The sequence below is a fragment of the Eubalaena glacialis genome, chromosome 18, assembly GCF_028564815.1.
Source record: "Eubalaena glacialis isolate mEubGla1 chromosome 18, mEubGla1.1.hap2.+ XY, whole genome shotgun sequence".
Taxonomy (NCBI): Eukaryota; Metazoa; Chordata; class Mammalia; order Artiodactyla; family Balaenidae; genus Eubalaena; species Eubalaena glacialis.
In genome coordinates this window covers 19,442,236-19,463,853 of record NC_083733.1, presented here as the reverse complement: position 1 = coordinate 19,463,853, position 21,618 = coordinate 19,442,236, and the positions used below count along the sequence as shown (strand labels likewise).

At 38.9% G+C, this 21,618-nt stretch overlaps 1 protein-coding gene across 1 annotated transcript in view; it reads left to right on the top strand.

The window, feature by feature from the left end:
- The window catches only part of LRRC36 (leucine rich repeat containing 36), a 48,663-nt gene extending 29,256 nt beyond the window's left edge, over positions 1 to 19,407 (top strand). Inside the window, exons 6-14 of the mRNA XM_061172873.1 lie at positions 663 to 790; positions 2,795 to 2,846; positions 6,071 to 6,511; positions 9,490 to 9,779; positions 12,613 to 12,778; positions 14,075 to 14,220; positions 15,018 to 15,141; positions 17,706 to 17,820; positions 19,118 to 19,407. Coding sequence (XP_061028856.1) covers positions 663 to 790; positions 2,795 to 2,846; positions 6,071 to 6,511; positions 9,490 to 9,779; positions 12,613 to 12,778; positions 14,075 to 14,220; positions 15,018 to 15,141; positions 17,706 to 17,820; positions 19,118 to 19,343 — 1,688 coding nt within the window. The 3' untranslated portion in view covers positions 19,344 to 19,407. The remainder of the gene's footprint in view (positions 1 to 662; positions 791 to 2,794; positions 2,847 to 6,070; positions 6,512 to 9,489; positions 9,780 to 12,612; positions 12,779 to 14,074; positions 14,221 to 15,017; positions 15,142 to 17,705; positions 17,821 to 19,117) is intronic.
- Positions 19,408 to 21,618: the final 2,211 nt, after the last annotated feature.

Sequence of the window (21,618 nt, the reverse complement as noted above, 5' to 3'; positions counted from 1 at the left end):
AACTCTTTTTGAGGTGGCCAGGATAGGATACAGTTTTTGTTTGTTTTTCCTTTCTATTTTTAAAGTTGTTTCTCTAATGATAGGCAAAAAATACTGGGAAACCTAAGGATTTGGCATTCGTTTCTATGAAATAGGTCCTGATTAGTCTTTTTCTTTGAACAAATGAGGAAATCAAGGCAGAAAGAAGCTGGTTTGAAATGATGAAGCTGATTTAAAATGATGAATCACTGCAGACTGTTGATTAAAGCCCTGGAGATGCCTGATGTCAGGAGTCTATTGCCAGCCATCTCCCCCTATAGCTGGAGATTGTTGAATTGGTGTCAGAGTTTATTATATATTCACTTCAGAAGTATGCAAAATATTTGCCTTCTTCTTAATTTCTCTTGAGCATTTCATAATTTATGAAGCCATTTCATATCCATTGTCTTGTTTTAACCTCACCTCAACTCTAAGAGATAGGAAATTTAGATTTTATCATCACTGTTTTACAAGTGGAGAGATTGAGAGAGGTTAAGCAGTTTGTCCAAGTTCACATGGTCTCCAAGTAGTGGCACCAGAACTAACTCTCAATCTTGTGACTTCTCTTCTAGTATCTTTCCATATGACATGTTGCCTTTAAAGTCTGGTCAGTGCTTCATTGTATGCCTTTTCTTTTGACACAGGCTCAAACAAAGGACTTTTTATTCCCTTCCCTAACTGGGAAGTAAAGGATTCCCCAACAAGTACTTCTGTAACCCAGGGCAATGGTATACCAGATCAGAAATTAGACACTTTGCCACTGGGGACACAGGTAATGTACTCACTTTCCTGCTGATCTGTTGACTAGTCAATGATTAATGCTAATAATCCAGTGGACTCTCAATTATTGTGAAGGTCTAAGAGGACTTTTTAAATTTAATTTTTATTGGAGTGTAGTTGATTTACAATGTTGTGTTAGTTTCTGCTGTACAACAAAGTGAATCAGTTATACATATACATATATCCACTCTTTTTTAGGTTCTTTTCCTGTATAGGTCATTACAGAGTATTGAGTAGAGTTCCCTGTGCTATACAGCAGGTTCTTATTAGTTATCTGTTTTATGTATAGTAGTGTGTATATGTCAATCCCAATCTCCCAATTTATCCCTCTCCCCTTCCCCCTTGGTAACCATTAAGTTTGTTTTCTACATCTGTGACTCTAGTTCTGTTTTGTAAATAAGTTCATTTGTATCATTTTTTAAGACTCCACATATAAGCTATATATGATATTGTCTTTCTCTGTCTGACTTAAGAGGACTTTTTTGATGAAGGCATGTTAGACACTTTAAAAGGAAAGCACAAGACAGGATGCAAAGGGCCTTCTCCATTAATTTCAATCTCCCCTTTCCCTCTCCCCCAGTACCTGATCAAATGTAGTATATTTATACATATAACTTCAGCACATTTTATGCCAGGCATTTTGGCACTCAAACAGGGATACAACTGTTACAGGTTTTGTCTGGTTTTCAGTTTTCTCCTCTCTACCTAATGTCTCCATTTCCTGTTACCTGGCTTCTTTACATTTTCTAACTTTGCCTTTTAATTACTGGATCTTAACATCTCAGGGGTAGCTCTCCCAACACTCCCTCTTCAATGAAACATAAAAAAAGAAAAGTTAAGGGGTAAAGATGGCATAGAAGTTGTGGGCAATGAAGAGGTAGAGATCATGCAAGATGAGGGAAGAATGAAAAATAAGTTTTTAAAGAAAAAAATTGGTGGGAGTCCATTACTTATTTATATGAATGAATGTGATGCAGGAAGCAGAATTGACTACTTCATATTCAACTTCTCCTTTTGTCTGCATTTTTATTGATAAATTATGAGCAATAAGTTTGCTGAAAATAGCCAGAAGGAGAAAGAAGAGAAGGAAAGACTGATTAATCCACAATTTGGATAATCAACACTGTACAAAGAAAAAGATAGTAAGATTTCAGGTTGAATTTATAATACCTTCATTTTATAAAAAGACAGATTAACATTTAGTTGGTTTCTTTGTTTTTGGAGATTCTACTTGGGTAATTTAGAAACTATTTCAATTACCATTTTTAAAAAAATTGGTATTCTTTTAAAGGAAATGGAGACAAAGTATACTGTAATCTACAGTTAACATTAAATAGCACTTTTTAGATTAAAAAAACTTTGAAATTACTTCTTGAAGTGTGAGAGAAAAGGAAATTGAATAGCCTGCTATATGTCCTCTTAGTTTAAGAAATAGGAAGTAGGATTTCTTTCTCTGCATAACTACCAAAAAGATGCTGAATACTTGAAGATGATTTTGTAAAAAGCAAACTCTAGAAAGCTTTCTACTTTGTATCAATCCTTGCTTAATTATGCCTTAGATTAATTTTCAGCCTATTAAAAAGTCTCAGTAGCTCCTATGGTTGATACTCAGCTTTACTAGAGGTAAAATAAGTATGGGAGTTCTTTAAGCAGAAATAAGTTGGAAAAGGTGGTACCATCTAACTTCTATGCTGAGTTATCTAAAGCAGGGAAAATACAATATTTCACTGCTTGGTATGTCCTTTACCATCTAAGGATATTTTGTCTTTTCAAGTCATCCCCTTATCCGCTCCAAAGCAACTCTAGAATCGCTTTGTATTGTGACTATTTTAAAACAAGCTTAAATCTTGACCTTTGCTTGAAGATCTTTTTCCCTAGTTTGCAAGGATGGACTTGCTTACTAATAGGAAAGTATTCTGAACCTCCCTGTTCTAGTTAAACTCATGTCTGAATGCCCATTGACTCCCTTCTCCTAAACTTTGAAACTTTTTTTTAGATGCAGGAAGTGGCAAGAAGGGAGATGCCAAGTGAGAATCACCAGGAAGATGGTAAATATTTTGCTTACAGTATTTTTCTCCACACTAGTCAGAGAAATCTAGGTGTGATGGGATTTGGGAGAAGATGGAGATGTCTCAGTCCTTGAATTATTTTCTGCTTTCATAAGGGGCTGCCCTGGATGCTTAGTGACCTGTGAGGTCTTTCAGGTTGAAGAGTGGATATTCTGACTTCCTTTGTTCTTGACTTTTTGTATTGGCTGACTATTGCTTGTTTCTTTTACCTTTCTTGCCTTCTTTTGGATTTATTATGTTTTTATTCATCCATTTTTTTCTTTCTGCTAGTTTACAAGTTATACACTGTTTCTATACTTTTGGTATTATTCCCAAAACTATAATATGTGTCCTTAACTTATTCAACTTTAAAATTAATCCATACCTTAACTCTTCTCTTGGATAATTCAAAGACCTTAAAGTAATTTACTCCTTTTAATCCCTCCTGATTTATGTATTATTATTATGGATTTTAATTCTCTATATTTTTAAAACTCACAAGATACTATTTTTATAAAGTCATTGTTCATTTAAATTTATCCATGTATTTACCACTTTGTTTGTTCTTTTTTTTAATTTTTATTTTCTGGCCGCACCACGTGGCCTGTGGGATCTTAGTTCCCTGACCAGGGATCGAACCTGCACCCCCTGTATTGGAAGCATGGATTCTAAACCACTGGACCGCCAGGGCAGTCCCTTTACTTCTCTTTTTTTTAATCCCAGACTTCCCTTCTGAGATAATTTTCCTCTAGCTTATAGTACATCTTTTAGAATTTTCTTTAGTGTGTGTCTACTGGTGATGAATTCTTTCAGTTTTTGTCTGAAAATGCCCCAATTTCACTATCATTCTTAAAGGGTATTTTGGCTGGGTATAAATTTCTATGTTGGCAGTTATTTCTTTCAAAATATTGAAGGTATTCCACTGTATTCTATCTTTTGTGGTTGCTTTTGAGAAGTCACCTAGAACAGGGGTCCCCCCCACCCCCCATCCCTGGGCCTGCACAGCAGGAGGTGAGCGGCGGGTGAGCGAGCGAAGCTTGATCTACCGCTCCCCATCACTCCCCATCGCTTGCATTACCAGCTGAACCATCGCTCGCATCACTGGCTGAACCATCACTCGCATCACCACCTGAACCATCTCCACACCCCTGACCAGGTCCGTGGAAAAATTGTCTCCCACAAAAACCGGTCCCTGGTGCCAAAAAGGTTGGGGACCACTGAGCTAGAAATTTGTCACTCCTGCAAGAATAATCTGTCTTATTTTTCCTCTGGCTGCTTTTAAGATTTTCCAATTGTCTTTGATTTTCTGCAATTTCACTATGGTGTGTGGACTTCTTTTTGTTTATCTTGTTTGGTATTTATTACACTTGAATTTGTGAATTCTGTCTCATTATTTCTGTAAAGTGCTTCAAAAATTATTTATGTCCCATTTTTTCTATCTTGTCCTTCTGAGACTCTTGATTAAGTAAATGTATGTCCTCTTTCACTTTGTCCTCTTTGTCTCTTATTCTTTTATATTTTTCATCTTTCTTTGGTTTGATCTGCATTCTGGATAACTCCTTCTGACCCATATTTAAATTCACTAACATTCTTTTCAGCTGTGTCTAATCTGTTGTTAAGCTTGTCTTCTGAATTCTTAATCTCCGTAGTTTATTTTCAGTTTTATAAATTCGATTTGCTTCTTTTTCAAATCTGCTGGGTCACTTTTTATAAGCAGAAATTTCCCAGCTGTTTTATATATCTTTAAACATAGTAAAAATAGCCATCTTATAGGCTGCATCTATTAATTCCAATTTTTGTGCATGTTGTCTGGTTTTTCTACTCATTCTCACTTGTGTTGTCTTATTTCCTTTTTTGTTTGTTTGTTTTGGCTACTTGCTGGCTATTGTATTTTAAAAACTATTTGTAGGAATGATTTAAAGTCTTACATGAAGATATTTTTTCCAGATCAGATTTTCATTTGCTTCTACCAGTTGCCTGGGACACTATCAGCCTGGGATCACCTTAATCCAAGCTCAAGGCTTGAGGTTCCCTGGACCACCCAGATGATGCAAACCTGGATTACCAGTGTACAAGGGCTGGTTTATTTCCAGTTTACCTTTACTTTGAAGATTGTATCCTGATTAGGATTCCATCTTAATGTGGGGAGTGGGTGAGGGGGTGGTTTCTCGTACTCCTTACCTTGGCTGGATCCTGAACTTGGACTTCTATACCTTTCACCCTAAAGCTCCTTAGGGTAAAAGTCACTTTAAGTGCTAGACTCACCTATATGAGTTCTTGCTGTTTTGTAGATTTTGGCCTAGAAATTCCTCACTAGCTTATTAGCTCTTTGATGCTTTTAAGAACATATATCATCCCACTTTTTAAATATCTTCAACAGGAGGGATAGTCTGAATTATCTAATCTCATTACTTGTTCTTAGATTCTTTTTCTTACATAAAGATATTGTTCTATAACCTTTCCCCTACTGTATAGACTGGCACTTGGTAAAAATGTTGATAATCTTAAAGGTTCTGTAGAGATAGAAGGTACTTGGTTCCACTTTTTAAAAGTTAATGTGACTAACTCAGGAAGGCCTTCAAGCGTATGAATTTCTGAAAGCCCCAAGGAGCACAAAGACTTCTCTTTTTGTCTGATGCTCTACTTGCCCTACTCTGAGGCTTTTTGGAGATGACAGATACACCTGTTTGAGAGAAATACTTTATAGCTGGATTAGGGATTTTCATAGGTTTTGCATTTCCTGCCATTTAATTGGCTTAGGATAGTGGTTCCCTATGTGTGAACCTAGATCCTCTGGGTAGAGGTTGGGGGTAGGAGTGAGTTTAGCTTTATTGCGAGGAGTCTATGAAATCATAGACCTACCAACTATTGTCTGAATACCTAAGATCACAACTTCTGTCATGTGGGGGTGCACCAAAATAGTAGAAATCGTATATAGAAAACTCTGACACTACAGTTTTAGAAGGAAATTCCTACAGGATTATGTTGACATGAAATTTATCTCCAGAATGTTACAGATTCTTTACTGTCTACACAATGTCCAACATGTTTTGTTTTTCCATGTAGGAATCCTTTTATCACTTTATGCTACCATTTATAAAAATTATAAACCATCTCTTCCTGAGAACTTTTTTTTGGTAGACAGAGGTATATCCAGTGAACAGGGATACCCTAAGAAGAATTCTCATTGTCTTTTGTTTTTTTTCCCCCTTGGTGATGGTTAGAATTCAGACGCTACTCGCCTCATCAATCCACAGTTCGAACCCCAGAGAAGATGGCTAGAGAAGGGTACCGAATATCTTTTTTGGACAACAAGTCTTCAGGTTCTTCTCCAGAAAAGGACTTGATACTAAAACCTGATACTTATCAGCTTACCCATGACGCCTCATTGGGTAAACGCCTGGATGTGGGTGATTCTAGACAGATTCATCCCTATCAGTTACCTTCAGATGCTGGTCTAGAAAATTATGGTAGTCATTATTCTCAAAATCCATCCCTGCATGGAAGTCTTGGTAAAAGGCCTCAGAGAAGCAGGAACTACCGAGAATATAGCACAAAACCTTCAAATAACATGAAGGCCACCACATCCCATTCCTGCGGAGACTTACTGACCTCTCTGTCAAACCCTGACTCCAGCACCGGAAGGCTTTTGAAGCTTAGTTCAGGTAATAGCTTCCTGTTAGTTTATAGACCTCTTTCATAGGCTTGAAGATTGAGGTATAACTGGAAATTTTGGAATTAATATTTCTTAGATTGGGGAATTCCCTGGCGGTCCAGTGGTTAGGACTCTGCGCTTTCACTGCCTAGGGCGCGGGTTCAATCCCTGGTTGGGGAACTAAGATCCTGCAAGCTGAAAATAAATAAATAAATAAATAAAGTCACCAGTGGTCCATAGAGCCTTGAGAAATCTGCAGGGTATGAGTTTAACATGATAGATATATTAGAGAAAATTTATAGAAAATTTATAGAAATGCAGACTTCATAACTATATGTTATTTTAGTTAAATATTGATAGCATCCTGGGACATATTTCTAGTTACATCTAGTCTTCTCTGGCCACAATCACTTCTATTCTGAGTTACTTTTTCAGAAAAAGCTAGTTTAAGGGTAAGAGACCACTCTTCAGTTATTTATTTATTCAACAAAATGTATTGAATACCTACTATGTGCCAGATACTATTCTATCTGCAGATAAAGTAGCAAACAAAAATAAAATTCCATGTATTTTTTTTATTTTGACATAATATAAAAGGTCCCTACTTTCATGGAATTTCTATTTTAAAGAGGGTAAGACAGATGATAAACAAGTTATAAATATATGTCAGGTTATGATAAGTGTTGTGAAGAAAAGTAACATAAGGGTATTAGAGAGTAATATGGAGGAGGTGATGTTTTAGATAGAATGGTCAGGGTAAGCTTCTCAGGTGAGATATCATAAAAGTAGAGACTTGAATGAAGTAAGAGTGTGAGCCATGTGGATAACTGGGGGGAGAAATTTTAGACAGTGGAAATAGTAAGTGCAAAGTTCCTGAGGCTGGAACATGCTTGGCATGTTCCAGGAACAATGAGGAGGCCAGGGCTGCTGCTGCAAATTGAGCTAGGTAAAGAGTATAGATGAAGTCAGATAGCCAGACATTTATTCTGGGTGAGATCAGAAGCTGTTGGAGAGTTTGTAGCAGATGAGTGACATGATCTAACTTAAGAATTACTCTGGCTGCTGAGTTGAGAATAGACAATGGGGAGCAAGGATAGAAGTTTTAAAAATTAACAGATTAGAATCTGGATAAGAGATGTTGGTAGCTTGAACTAGAGAGATAGCAGTGTAGGTGGTGAGAAATAGATTCTGAATATGTTCTGAAGATAACACTCCATGATTTGTTGGTGGATTGAGGATGAAGTGTGAGAGAAAGAAGGTCAAGGATAACTCCCAGGTTTCAAGTCTGAATAACTGGAAGAATGAAGTTACCATTTTACTCAGATGGAAAAGAGTGTGAGGAACAGGTTTTAGGATAGATACCAAGAGTTGGTCTTAGTCAGCTTAAGTTTGAGGTGCCTATTAAAACTTCTCAGAGATGCCAATTTGATAAGTAGACATATTAGTCTGGAGTTCAGGGAAGAAGGTGGGGCTGGGAATTAAGTGTGTGGATGGCATTAAAACAGACTAGATGAGATCTCCCCAAGGGAGTGAATATAGATAGAAAAGATATCTGAAAAGATATCTGAGGACTAATCTGAGTCCTCCAACAATTAGAAATCTCGTAGATGAAGAGAAACCATCATGGAGAGCAAGAAAGAGGCAGCTACTAAGGTAGGAGAAAAACAAAAAGCCAAGAGAGAGTGGTATCCTGGAAGCCAAGTGAAGAATATGTTCCAAGAAGGAGGGAGTGATAAATACAGTGTCAGATGTCCTTAATAGATGTCTTTAACACTTCTGGGACTGAGAAATGATCATGGTATTTGGCAACGCATTAGTGAGCAGCTTCAGGAGATGCGTTGTTAATAAAAGCCTTGTTGAGGTGAGTTCAAGAAAGAATCAAAGGAGAAGCGGTAGAGTTACCAAATATATATGACCCCTTCAAGGAGTTTTGCAGTGAAGGGGAGCAAAGACATGGAAATGTAGCTGGAAGGGGGATGGAATCAAGGAGATCATGGTGGAAATGATCCAGTAGAGGGAAAATTGATGATGCAGGAGAGAAAAGCGACAATTACAAGAAAAAAAATTGGGGAGTGGTCAAGAGGAGATGGAATCCAGTCCACCAGTGGAGAGGTTGGCCTTGGATAGAAGCACAGACAGTTCATCTATTACAAGAAGGAAGGGAGGGAATTTATAGACACAAATACAGGTAGAATTGGTAGATTTAGTGGTTAGATCACATAGATGTTTTCTTAGATTGCCTCTCTTTTGCTCAGAGAAGTAAAGAGATCAGCAACTGAGAGTAAGGAGGGGGGAGAAGGTATTGGAAGTTTGAGGAGAAGAGAGATGTGAAATAGTGATCTCAAAGAATAGAAGAGTAGGACTTCCCTGGTGGTACAGTGGCTAAGACTCCTCGCTCCCAATGCACGGGGCCCAGGTTCGATCCCTGGTCAGGGAACTAGATCCCACATGCCACAACTAAAGATCCTGCATGCTGCAACTAAGACCCAGCACAGCCAAATAAATAAATAAACATTTTAAAAAATGGGAAAAGAATTTGAAAAAGAGTAGATACATGTATATGTAAAACTGAATCATTTTGCTGTACACCTGAAACCAATACAACATTGTTAATCAACTATACTCCAATATAAAATAAAAATTTAAAAAAAAGAATAGAAGAGTAAATTGATTAGAGTAATGTATTAGGGTAGCTGGGCCCAGTTAAGATAGTGGTTATGAATTTAAAGTGAAGATGTTGGAAAGAGATATATGTTGTTTTCCAGTCACTTCCCACTGCTCTGCTGTAGGCTTGGAGTATGTGCACAGTTGGATTTAACCAGAGTTGGGGTTTTGTCAGGTGGAGGGAGAGAGAAAGGGCCCAGAGAGTTGAGGGTATATACTAGGGAGAGATCATTATGACCCTTGGACTCCAGACAGGGTAAGGATGGAAGTAAGACATGAGAGAGTTGAAGAGTAGGTTCATCTCCTGGCCTGTTTCCTTGACAGATCTGTATGCCACAACCCATTTCAACAGCGACCCTGCTCTGCTGGTGAATGTAGAGCAAAAATTATCCACCAGCCTCGGCGATTTAACACCAGCACATGGTTCTTTCCCAAACAACACCATCCTGGGAGACTCTCTGCGGACACTGCTGTTGCCTACTGGGACTTCAGAAAACAGAGAGAGTTTGACCAAGGGGTCATTAAGCCCATTGAGAAGAGGATTCAAACGGAAAGAAAATATCCTTGACACCCTGAATCCAAAACATGGTTTCAGAGATGCTACAGGCAGCGAGGCAAGTGTTGGCTTGTTTGTGCTCGTGCAAAAGCACATCAGGTCCAAGAGCAGAATGGGATTCTGTTTTGGTGGTGGTGGTTCGGATGAAAAGTGGTAGAAATTCAAAGGGATTTTCAGAGGCCAGTGGGTAATACTGCCAGGCCAAAGCCTGTGATCCTTTTGCCCTTGGGAAAGTCATTCCCCTTCTGCAGCATTTCCTCATTTCTGTCACAGGGAGCAGGGTCCCTAATCTACTTCCAGAGCATAAACATGGTGGAGAAGTACTCTGATAATAAGAAGTGGTGGACAGAGTTTACCACAGGAAGGAATGCAGAAGTTGCCAGGGGCTCAGGGTTGGCTGAAGAGTGATCTCTGTAGCATTGATGTTTATAATCTTATCATGTTTACACATTTGCTTTGGCCACAAATCACTAACTTGCTTGGGATCTTTCTTCTAAAAGCATTGCTTTCCTGTCCAGAAATTTAAATTATTCCAATTTTTTTCCAAGATGAATTAGATTATCCAAGGGATTTTTAGCTGAGAGTTGGTTCAGAGAATGAACAACAAATCAAGAACCATTCCCACATATACAATATAATTCATTCCATAAAATTGTAGTATGATAGTTAGTGTTGTTCTTACTTAGTAACTAAGTTTTGTTGCTGCCGTTGCATACATCCCTCCATGGAGAATGCCTTCTTCTCTCCTCTCATCTGTTTGAATATTAATTTTTCTCCAGGCCTTACTTCCATCATGAAGCTTTCTTCTCATTAGTTAAAAGAATTATAGCTCTTGGGGCATTCTCTTCCCTTGAACCCATAATCTTTGTCATACGAATCATTTGTCATTTAATCATTTACTGCCTTGTGAGAAAGCAGGGGATTTGGTCAAAAACAACTATTTCTAGTCACTTATTTTTCAGTTGATGGAAATCTTTTTGCACATTGACATGGGTTTATAAGGGGGTTTTGTTGTTGTTTCGTTGGTTGGTTTTTTTACCCTTCAAATACTTTCTATTCAGTTTTCAAAACTTTGGAGGTGGTTGTAATTTTTGTGCACCAAAGAGGGCAGTCTTGTAATACTTTTTTGACTTTCTGGTCCTTTTTTGTTTTCCATTTTCAGCCACTGATGCCTATTTTTCCAGACAAGAGCACTGGTGTTAATGTATTTAGGGCGAAGGTACAGCAACACTTAGGATATTTGGGTGCTATATTAATAAGACGTATTCTAGGAGATTTTTTCACCTCTATTTCATGTGATAGGATTGTTAAAACAGCAATTAAAATCTCAATGCACTTTTCTGGACTATCTTAAAAAATTCCCATTTCTTTTTTCCTGTTAGATACTATATTTCTTTATATGAAAAGTTATAAAAGAGCTGTTTGAATATAAATATAAAAGAAATACACTGTTCAGTTTCTAGAAAGGTATAAATCAGAAGAGCATTTAAAAAGTTATAAAAAGTAATCCCATATAAAAAAACACACAAAATTAAACCAAACATGAATTTGTGAAAATTTATTTTTGACCAGCTGACTTTAGAATCATAGACAAATTATAAAAATTAATTTTTAAAAAAGCCATGAGGCATGGCTTTTCAGCTTTTAATTTGCTGAAAATTAAAAGTAACAAAATTATTCCAAAGTTCATAAAAAAAATTATCCCCCGCTCTCACCACATTGTGATAAATGAAAGAAAATACATAAAGGCATGTACGTGTTTCTAAGTTGTTCCATGATGCGCACACAGAATTACCAATACATGAAAAACCAATGACAGTAAATATCCATTTTTGACAAGATCCTCTAAAGTGGGCTTGTAGTGTAACCAGTTTTTCTCTGACTTTTCTTCCTAATCAGGCTGTTAACTTCTTAAGGACCTCATCTTTTACTTCTTCATATGTTCACAGTCCTTATGTAGAACTCTCCATGCACGTGATCAGTGTTCAGTACAGATCTGTTGAATAAATGTTTATCCCATTTGTAATGCTTTTCCTTATTAATCATAGGCCACCTGTGTGACTCAAGTCATAGGTATCACTGTCTGGTGTTCTGCTTCACAGTTGTCATATATGACAGCATTATCTAATTAATCATCTATAGTTTTAATATCAAAAGAGCCAAAGATTGAGAAATAATTTGGCTGTTTTTAATATATAACAGCTTTCTTGAATTCCCTTGAGACCCTACAGAAAAGATTTGTAGATTGATCTGTCCAGTAAAATTCCCAATTGTTTTTTATTCATTCAGACATGACTAAATAAATAGACATATACATCATATCTGAATGAATAAACAATTGGGAGTTTCATTGGAGAGCTCTACCTATACATCTATATACATAAGATTCTTACTGAATAAAAAGTATCTTTAGTACTGGGTCCAACAATAACATTTAACATAACATTTAAAATGTTATAAGATATTTATGTTTATTATATATTAATATACTAAATATAAGCTTATGAGTTATAACTTTTATTAAATTACTCCCCATTTTATTTTATGATATATAATACCTTAAAAGATGTTCTGCAGTTTAATCTTTCCATATTACATAACATAATACATTGAGCCATAGACATAGGTGTTAAAACATTTTTTGTTTTCTTCTGAAAATCTCTACAGAAAATTATGATAGAAGATACTGTTACCTTTGAAATTATCCTTGTATATATTATTGTATTTGCCTTGGACATTAATATTCTATTCAAATCCAAACTGAAAGATGAAACCAACTTTCTTTTTTTCTTTTTTCTTTTTTTAATGTTAACACTTTAAATGTCTGGATTTTTACTTCCCTTATTGTGTTAGAATGACAAATGGTTGGGTTTTTTGGTTTTTTTCTTGAGCCTCTCTCTAGTGACCTGGGCAGTTTGCATGGTTTGCCAGGAAACCACAGTCCCCCGATCTCTGCCAGAACATCCCATGTGGCCACTGTCCTCAGACAGCTCCTGGAGCTTGTGGATAAGCACTGGAACGGTTCCGGCTCCCTCCTCCTCAACAAGAAGTTTCTGGGTAAGTGAGTGCATTCTCAGTTCCTGGAGAAAGGCTCAGACCTTGCTTCTGCTTTGTGTTTCTGCTCTATGTTCTGATAAAAGCCACTCAGTCCCCTTAACTTGCAGGGAAAATTGTTCTCATGATCACTTACCAAAATTTCTCAGCCACACAGTGATTGACAAACCTGCATTTTTCTTATAATCTTCTTCTAACCTGTTGTTTGTTTGTTTGTTTGCTTGTTTGTTTGTTTTTGGCTGCACAGAGCAGCTTGCAGGATCTTAGTTCCCCGACCAGGGATTGAACCCCGGGCCCACAGCAGTGAAAGCACCGAGTCCTAACCACTGGACCTCTAGGGAATTCCCTTCCCTGTTTGTATTTATCAGCACTCTTCCCTCGTGTACCAATTGTCTTGTTCCTCCTGTAACTTTTTCTTGACAGTCTTTGAGTGATGAGATATAAAATAGAGCATGGTCATGTTAATGATTACAAAAGGATTTTATGATCCTTGGGAAAGTGCCAACAATAAATACAACAGAAATTGGGTTTGATCATTAGAGTTCTGAGATGCCTGTTGAAATATTCGATTCGAAAAATATGATTCAAAAAACTCCAATGACTAGATGACGTGGACTCTTTTTTAGGGCTTCTTTTTTAGGAAATTGGGGGAAAACGGTTTTGCAAATATTGTCCCCATGTGTTTATTTGTTGTTTAATGGAAGAAGAATTCAAGGAGCTGTTGGTGGTGGTAAAAGTTTAAGTAAGAACTAGAAACTTTAAAGTTGTTTGGGTTTAACTTTTCTTTTTTTCTTTTTTTTTTTTAAATGTCTTTTATTTATTTATTTTTGGCTGCGCTGGGTCTTCGTTGCTGTGCGCAGGCTTTCTCTAGTTGCGGTGAGCGGGTGCTACTCTTCGTTGCGGTGCATGGGCTTCTCATTGCGGTGGCTTCTCTTGTTGCAGAGCACGGGCTCTAGGCACGTGAGCTTCAGTAGTTGTGGCTCGCGGGCTCTAGAGCGCAGGCTCAATAGTTGTGGCGCACGGGCTTCGCTGCTCCGCGGCATGTGGGAACTTCCCGGACCAAGGCTTGAACCCTTGTCCCCTGCATTGGCAGGCGGATTCTTAACCACTGTGCCACCAGGGAAGCCCATAATTTTTTATCTCCATCATGAAACATCTCTTACAGCCACTTACTAAATTCTTGAAAAAAGGAGATATTAGATTACCCTATTTGTCCTACAGAGCTGGTAGTTATTGACTAGGAATTCTGTGCTTTAGCTTTTAAGATTGGCCCGTGTGCCCAACCTGAATTTTTGGCAGGTCCTGCCCGAGATCTGCTTCTGACTTTGGTAGTCCCTGCTCCTTCTCAGCAGTGGTGTCGCTCACATCCTGAAGATACATCAAAAGCCTTCCACAAGAGGGAGATGGAACTGAAGGAGACGGGGCAGCTGGTCCCTAATGACATGGTATGCTGCTCTCGTCTTCTTTTCCTACTCCTCCTTTACTAGAAAAGGATGGGGCAGCAAGACTAGAACATGTCTGTGCCATAAAGAACATCATCACCATGAGCACCTAGATGTTTCTGAACTGAAATATAGAAAAGTCAGTCTGTGCAAATCTGGAACACAAAACTTGCAGGGACAGCTTGGAGATTTTGCAGGGATGACTCCCTAATCCTAGCCCTAATCCAAAAATTCTAAGGAAAGACTTGAAATGGAAAAAGAAAAAAAAAAAAAGGCCCTAGAGTAAAAACATTTAGGACCATGTTCTTGAAGGTTATGGTTTGATTCAGATGAGGGAAGTTAGATGTCTCTGGGATTATCTTTCCTCCCTTCTGATGGAGAGCCCTAAACCAGGGGCCATTCCTAGAGTGTTAGGCTGCTGGCTCTGGAAGGGAAAGAAGGGACTCATATTCTTAGGCTTTTTTTCCCCCCTTTTCTTAACATTAGAGGATTTTCAGGCATCAAGTTTAGTTTCTAGAAACTTTAGATAGGTGACTCAGATGCTGGCCACTTGTCAAAACAACCACTTGTTCTGCAAGAGTAGTGGATAACTCACAGGAAAGATTGCAATTGCATGTGATAAATTTGTTTGCTGCACTTGAGCTATGTTTACCAATGAATTAAAATTCTAGTGAGAAAGAGAGATGCTGACCTCCATTCAGTTTATCACTAAACAGAGGAAAGATTGTTTCAGTTTTCTAAAAGCACTCCTCAGAATTTCAGATTCTTAATGTGTTTGTATTTTGTTTTCTAATCTAAAGGAAAGTTTGAAGCAAAAACTGGTCAGAGTGCTGGAGGAAAACCTCATTTTGTCAGAAAAAATCCAGCAATTGGAGGAAGGTGCTACCACCTCAATTGTGAGTGGGCACCAGTCCCACACTTATGGTAAGTTCAGGAAAGCAATGTGTGGTGCATCCCAAGACAACCGTTTGTTTATAGATGGCCCGTTTAATAAGCTTCGTCATCCAGAGCTCACATGGCTTCCTAAATGGAAACAACCATCTAGCCTCAGAGTTGTAATGCAGGTGACTTGAGTTACCAGAGTAAAAGAGTTTACTCTTTTATCAGTGTAAAGCATTTACAAATGTGTTATTATTGTCATTATTTTTTTCTGATTATAGCAGAAGATCTTGTTCTTTACAGAAAGTTTGAAAAATATAAGGAAAATATAATCTCACTACCCAGAAATAACTACAATTAGTGTTTTTGGTATATTTTCTTTCACCATATGCCTATACATATATTTAACTCAGAATTAAAATTTGTGTCTTGATTTTTAAAAACTAATTTATGTACAACAAAATACACACATTTTAAGTTTGATGAGTTTTGACAGATATATATATTCATTTAACTCCATCCCCATCAAAATACAGAACACTTCTGTACTCTAGAAAGTTTGACCCTTGTGCACTCAGTTCCCGCTACTCTCTACCCTAGGCAATCTGATTTCTACAACCTAATGTTATTAATTTAATAGCACAGGCATTTCCTATAATGTTACATGAATATACCATATTTCTCTATTCAGTCCTCTATATAGTTGTTTTTAATGTTAGCTATTATAAATAAAGCTGCCATTTTTATATTATAAATAATTCTAATTCTAAGAATTTCCAAACATTCGAAAGACCTGAAATAGAAGAAAAGATCCTAGAGTGAAAATGCTTCTCTAAGATTCTCTTTCTTCTCTTCTGATGGAGCTGAGAGTCCTAATATTTATGCTGTGATAAATAATGCAGCTATTAATATCTGTGTATATAAATCTTTGTTTACATGTTAGACTATTTTCCTAGCAGACATTCCCAGAAGTAGAATTAGTGGGTCAAAAGATGTGGACATTTTTGAGGTTTTTGTTACACATTGCCAAATCATTCCCAAGAAAGATGGTTTCAGTTTACACTCATATCGGCAGTAAGTATGTATTTGAATGCCTTTTCATTTCACCCTTGCCAGCACTGGGTATTATATTTTTTTGCCATTATGATAAGTGAATAATAATATCCCATTGAATTCTTGATTTGTACTACTTTATTATTAGTATAGTTTAGGTAGATAAAGTCTACCTCGACTTTAAGCTTCTAGCTAAGCACCCACAAACAAACATTATGGGTATTTGGATTTGAATGAGGAATTTGATTTGGAAATCAGCATTGAATTTCCAGAGTTGAATCTCATCACTATCTGATATTCATAAGCCTGAATAATCAAGACATCATTCTCCACTTACCTGCACTGAAAATAAATAGGTGTTTATTCACTAGATACCTATTTTCTTTTTTTTAAATAAATTTATTTATTTTATTTATTTTTGGCTGCATTGGGTGTCCGTTGCTGCGCGCGGGCTTTTCTCTAGTTGCGGCGAACAGGGGCTACTCTTCATTGCGGTGTGCAGACTTCTCATTGCATTGGCTTCTCATGTTGCGGAGCACGGGCTCTAGGCACGTGGGCTTCAGTAGTTGTGGCTCGCAGGCTCTAGAGCACAGGCTCAGTAGTTGTGGCGCACGGGCTTAGTTGCTCCACGGCATGTGGGATCTTCCCAGACCAGGGCTCGAACCCGTGTCCCCTGCATTGACAGGCGGATTCTTAACCACTGCGCCACCAGGGAAGCCCTAGATACCTATTTTCAATCAGCCATGAGACCCAGTTCTCTATTTTGGATTACTGGTGATAAATACAGCTGTTGCAGCCCTGATTTCCACCTTCCAGAACCTTGCTACTCAAAATGTGAGTCACACATCACAACATTAGCATCACCTGGGAGCTTGTTAGACATATAGAAAATCTGGCCTCACCTCAGACCTACTGAATCAGGATCTGTTTTCTAAAAAGATCCCCAGGTGATCTGTAAGCATATTAAAGTTTAAGTACTGTTCTAGAAGACTGACTTGCTTAGGACCAGAGTTCCTGTGCTTTTACCTACCTTATTATTGCAGGCAGTGGCAACATATTTGGAAAGCTAGATATGAATGCCTTGGCCACAAAGCCAGTTTCTGAAAGCACTCATTGAGCTATTGTCATGTGCCTGACACAGTTCTAGATGTTTTCACATATTCCGTACGGAGTGAAGGACATACATTCCATGAACTAAAATGGATAATACAAGGAGACCAAATATTTGTTGACTGCCTATGCTATGTGAGCACAGATGTCTCACTGACTCCTCATAACAGTGCTACCCGGCAGGGTTACTAGCTGTAGTGAAACTCACAAAAATGAACTAACGTGCAAGATTAAGTGGTTGAATTTTAATTCAGATATGTCTGTTGTGAAACCCTATATTCTTGCCACTATATCTGCTGTCTCCAAGGGAGGGAATGGTGAATTGAGTGTGGAGGTAGGTGCAGTGGGGCCCCCAACTCTTCAAGATGTCTCCCTGATCACTCAAGCTCTGCTCAAAGACTAGCCGCTTGGAATCCTCTCACCCCTGGCTACTGTAACCTTTGTAGATGATCTTCTGCGCAAAAACCAACAGCTGAACATGCAGGTGGCTTGCCTGAACCAGGAGCTTGCCCAGCTGAAAAAGCTGGAGGAGACAGTGGCCCTTCTCCACGAAAGTCAGAGGTAGGACTGGGTCCATCTAGCTGACTTCTGGAAGCAGATATTTACTTTCCTTTATCTCCTTTGTTTTACTTGGCAAGTTAATATCTATATACTTTTCAAATTAACTCTATTCTGTGTGCAAACCACCTGTATCCAGGCCAGTTTGCTCAGGGATCAAAATACTGCTTTCCAGAACATACCAGTTTCTGATTCAGCAGATCTGGGTTGGGAACTGAGAATTTGCATTTCTAGTAAGTTTCCAGGTGATGCTCTTGCTTCTGGCCTGGGGACCACACTTTGAGAACATTAAGATATATATCTTTAGTGATGCTATATTTTAGAGTAACTTGAAATAATTCTTCTGTGTGTTGTTAAACCATCAATTCAATAAATAGGTTCAATTCATTTCATTTTGTTTGATTCATAGGGAATATTTTTATTATTTTGATTTAATCTTGTGTATAATTAATGTAAAACTTACATGGTCCCAAAGTCAGATCCACAAAATCAGATAAATTCAGACAAATCTAGCTTCCTTATCTGTCTCCTCTATCCTTTCCTTCCTTCCCACCAGCCTTCCATTGCAGGTGTGGGTGTGTATTTGTATTCCCCCTCTATTATATAAAAAGAGGCATAATGTTGCTTTAACATTTTATCTAGAAATCATTTCACAGTGGTGTATAGAGTTAGTTCTCACTCCTTTTGATACATGCATAGGACTCCACTGTGTGTGTATTTAATTAGTCCTCTGCTGATGGACATTACAGTATCTTGTTGTTGCAGATAGTGCTGCAGTGAATAACATTGTGCATGCATCTTTTTTGGCGGGGAGGGGCAGTCTCTGATAGCTTCCAACATTACATGGTAATACAGAGTCCAAGAATACAGTCATGACTAGCACCATTAGTTTAATTGCAGAGGCAGGACAGATTAGAAGAAGTAGAAATTAAGATTTGGGGATAGAAATTGGAGGCCTGGTCAGGTGCCAGTCTCCCAGTGCGTCTACTTACTTCATCATGAAAGTGCTTTGGAAAGAACAGAACAATCACTATATAAAATGTGAACTATGTTATTGCTACAGTCAGTCTGGAACATAAACAGAACTGCAATGAATAAATAAACTGTCCGCCTGCTTTTAAAATAACCAAGTCATAAATCAGACAGTTCTTTCTATTTAAAGATGTTACTTCATTTTACATTTATTTTTTTATTTTTATTTATTTATTTTTTACATTTATCTTTAGCAAACATTTCAGGTCAGAATGGCAACTACTTTGCTTTTATGACTTCATGACTGTCTTTTTTCCCCATGCCTCAGATCCCTGGTGGTAACTAATGAGTATCTGCTGCAGCAGCTGACTAAAGAGCAAAAAGGTTATTCTGGGAAAGCACTCCTGCCTCCTGAGAAGAGTCATCATTTGGGGAGATCATCGCCCTTTGGGAAAAGCACGCTGTCTTCCTCCTCACCAGTGGCACATGATACGGGTCAGTATCTAATACAGAGTGTTTCAGACTCTGTCCCAGAGCCTAGTCTATGGAGCTAGCACTGCACACCTTCTTTGCAGCTTCCCTCTCAGCCCCAGGGGGCTCTCAGTGTTATTGCCACTAGTATGGTGGTATTCACTCTCAAGATTAAGAAAAAAATCTTACTTTAATTATACTGTATTGGTCCTTTTTATTTCTTTTTATCTCCTCCCATCAAGTCGTTCTTTCCTTCTGACCACATAAATAGTTGGCACTTAGTCCTAGGCATCATATCACATAGAAACGTTTGGCTGAAAATGTCAAAAAGAAAATAACACTAGACATTTTTCCCAAGTGTCAGTTGAAACTGTGTAGTAGGAAGTTTAAAAAGAACATCCATGGCCAGGTATGTTTTGTGTTAGCAGAAATTTTGGAGAACCTCTATTGATCAGTTCATCAAACGTGTTTTGGGTTTTCTCCCACCATAGTGAAAAGGTGACAAGGTCCGGTGTCTTCCTGGAGCAGCCAACAGTTTGTGTGATGGAGCTCAAAGCTTGCCATTGGTACCAAACAGGCCTAAATAAAAGCCTAGAGAGATCCTGGAAAGACAGACAGAGAGTAGGTAATTCCTACTCTGGAGAATTGGAGAAGGCATCAGTGAGGACTTGTTTGAGTGGAAGCTTGGCAGAATGAGTACAATGGTACCAGGTAGAGGGGGTGCAGAGCCTCCTAGGGCAAGAGTACAGAGTAGGAGAGTCTGGGGCCCCCAGAGGGATCACTGGGCAGGGAAGATGTAGGTCATGGTGCCATGACAGTATATAACTGGGGGACCTGTCCTAGCCTGGGAGGGAGGTGTGATATCAGGAAAATGTCCCCTAAAGAAATGATCTTTCAACCAAGACCTGAAGAATTGAATAGGAGGTCACCAGGCAAAGCATAGGACTGAGGGCAGAGGCAGTGGGGAGAGCTGCAGAGAGAAATAGCATAAGCAAAGGCCATGAAATGGGAAGGAACATGGTTCATTCAGAGAATGGAGGGCCTGAGAGGAGATACACAGGAGCTAGGTTGCATGGCTCCCTAAAGATTTTAGATTGGGAAGGCAGATGGGTAGTATTCAATAGATTTGTGTTTGAGAAGCTTTCTCTATAAGAAGAGTGGATTGACCTCCGGCCATGTGGAGTGGACCAGAGAGGAGCTAGAGAGATGAGAGAGAAGGCTGGTGCAGTCTAGACCAGAGGTGTGGCTTCTGAAAGTTAGCTTTGGGCTCAGCATCTACTTTACATGTCAGTACCTTGTATTTCAGACTGAGGATCAATCTTTTCTTTAATCCTGATTGATTAGGCATCAATGGGAAAAGATAATGCAAGTGGCTCTAGGTATGTCTCTACTTCAAGGTTGCACAAGTAGCTAATGTTGCCAGAGAGCTGTAGAGGGCAAAGGACTGTCAACCTAATGTCATATTGTACTTCTCTTCATCTTCAGGGTCATGTCAGAGAGAGAGACAGGTGGAAAGATTAGACACTTATTTGCTGCCCTGACCTAGGTGCTGTGCAGGGAAGGAGAGCTATTGCTGTAATAATGAGACATGAAGATCACAACTAAGATCACACATCTCTAAGTTATAAATAAAATCTACAGATCTCTCAATTTTACGTAGGTTCCCAAAAGGAGCATGCACAGAGGAGCCATAAGTTTCTTTGAGCTGCATGGCTCTGAGGGAGCTAGAGTCAGCTCGTTTTCTCTGGAAGTGTCAGTAAGAAGAGCCCCCCTCCCCGCTTTCCTGGGCCTGTCTTGGCCCCATTGAGAGGCCTCCAAAGAGCCTAAGCCTTGCCCAGGTAGGGTAGCCTTAGCTAGTAGCCTTACAGCCCTGTGTTGTCATATTTCACCATCCCAGCCCAGTGCACAGGCCAACTTACTGGACAGCCGATGGGGGCTAGGGGAGGTGGGGGCAGGGATAACGGACCTCTTTCTACAACCCAGCCCTCCCTTCCTTCTCCTATGAACATCTGAGAATGCTAGCCCAGAACCTATTCAGGGTACCTCTAAGGAGGAGCAAAGAGCCTGACCCAGACTAAGTCACCTTCCACTCTATTTTCTATTGTCACTGAAAGTGGCTGGTCCTACCCTAGGCCAGGCCCCTCTCTAGGGTTGCTGGCCACTCGTGCAGAGGTCAACTGTGTTTCTGATTTTCGCTGTGTGGCCCTTGGTCAATCCCTTGGGATTGGTGGCATCAAGGGAAGGGCCAAAGAGTTGTTGCCCTATGGGGCTAAGTGGGCTCAACATGGAGTGGGGGAAGACCCCTGAAGCAAGTAGAAAATAAGTGGACAAGAATTCCTCACCCTGGGCCTGGCACTA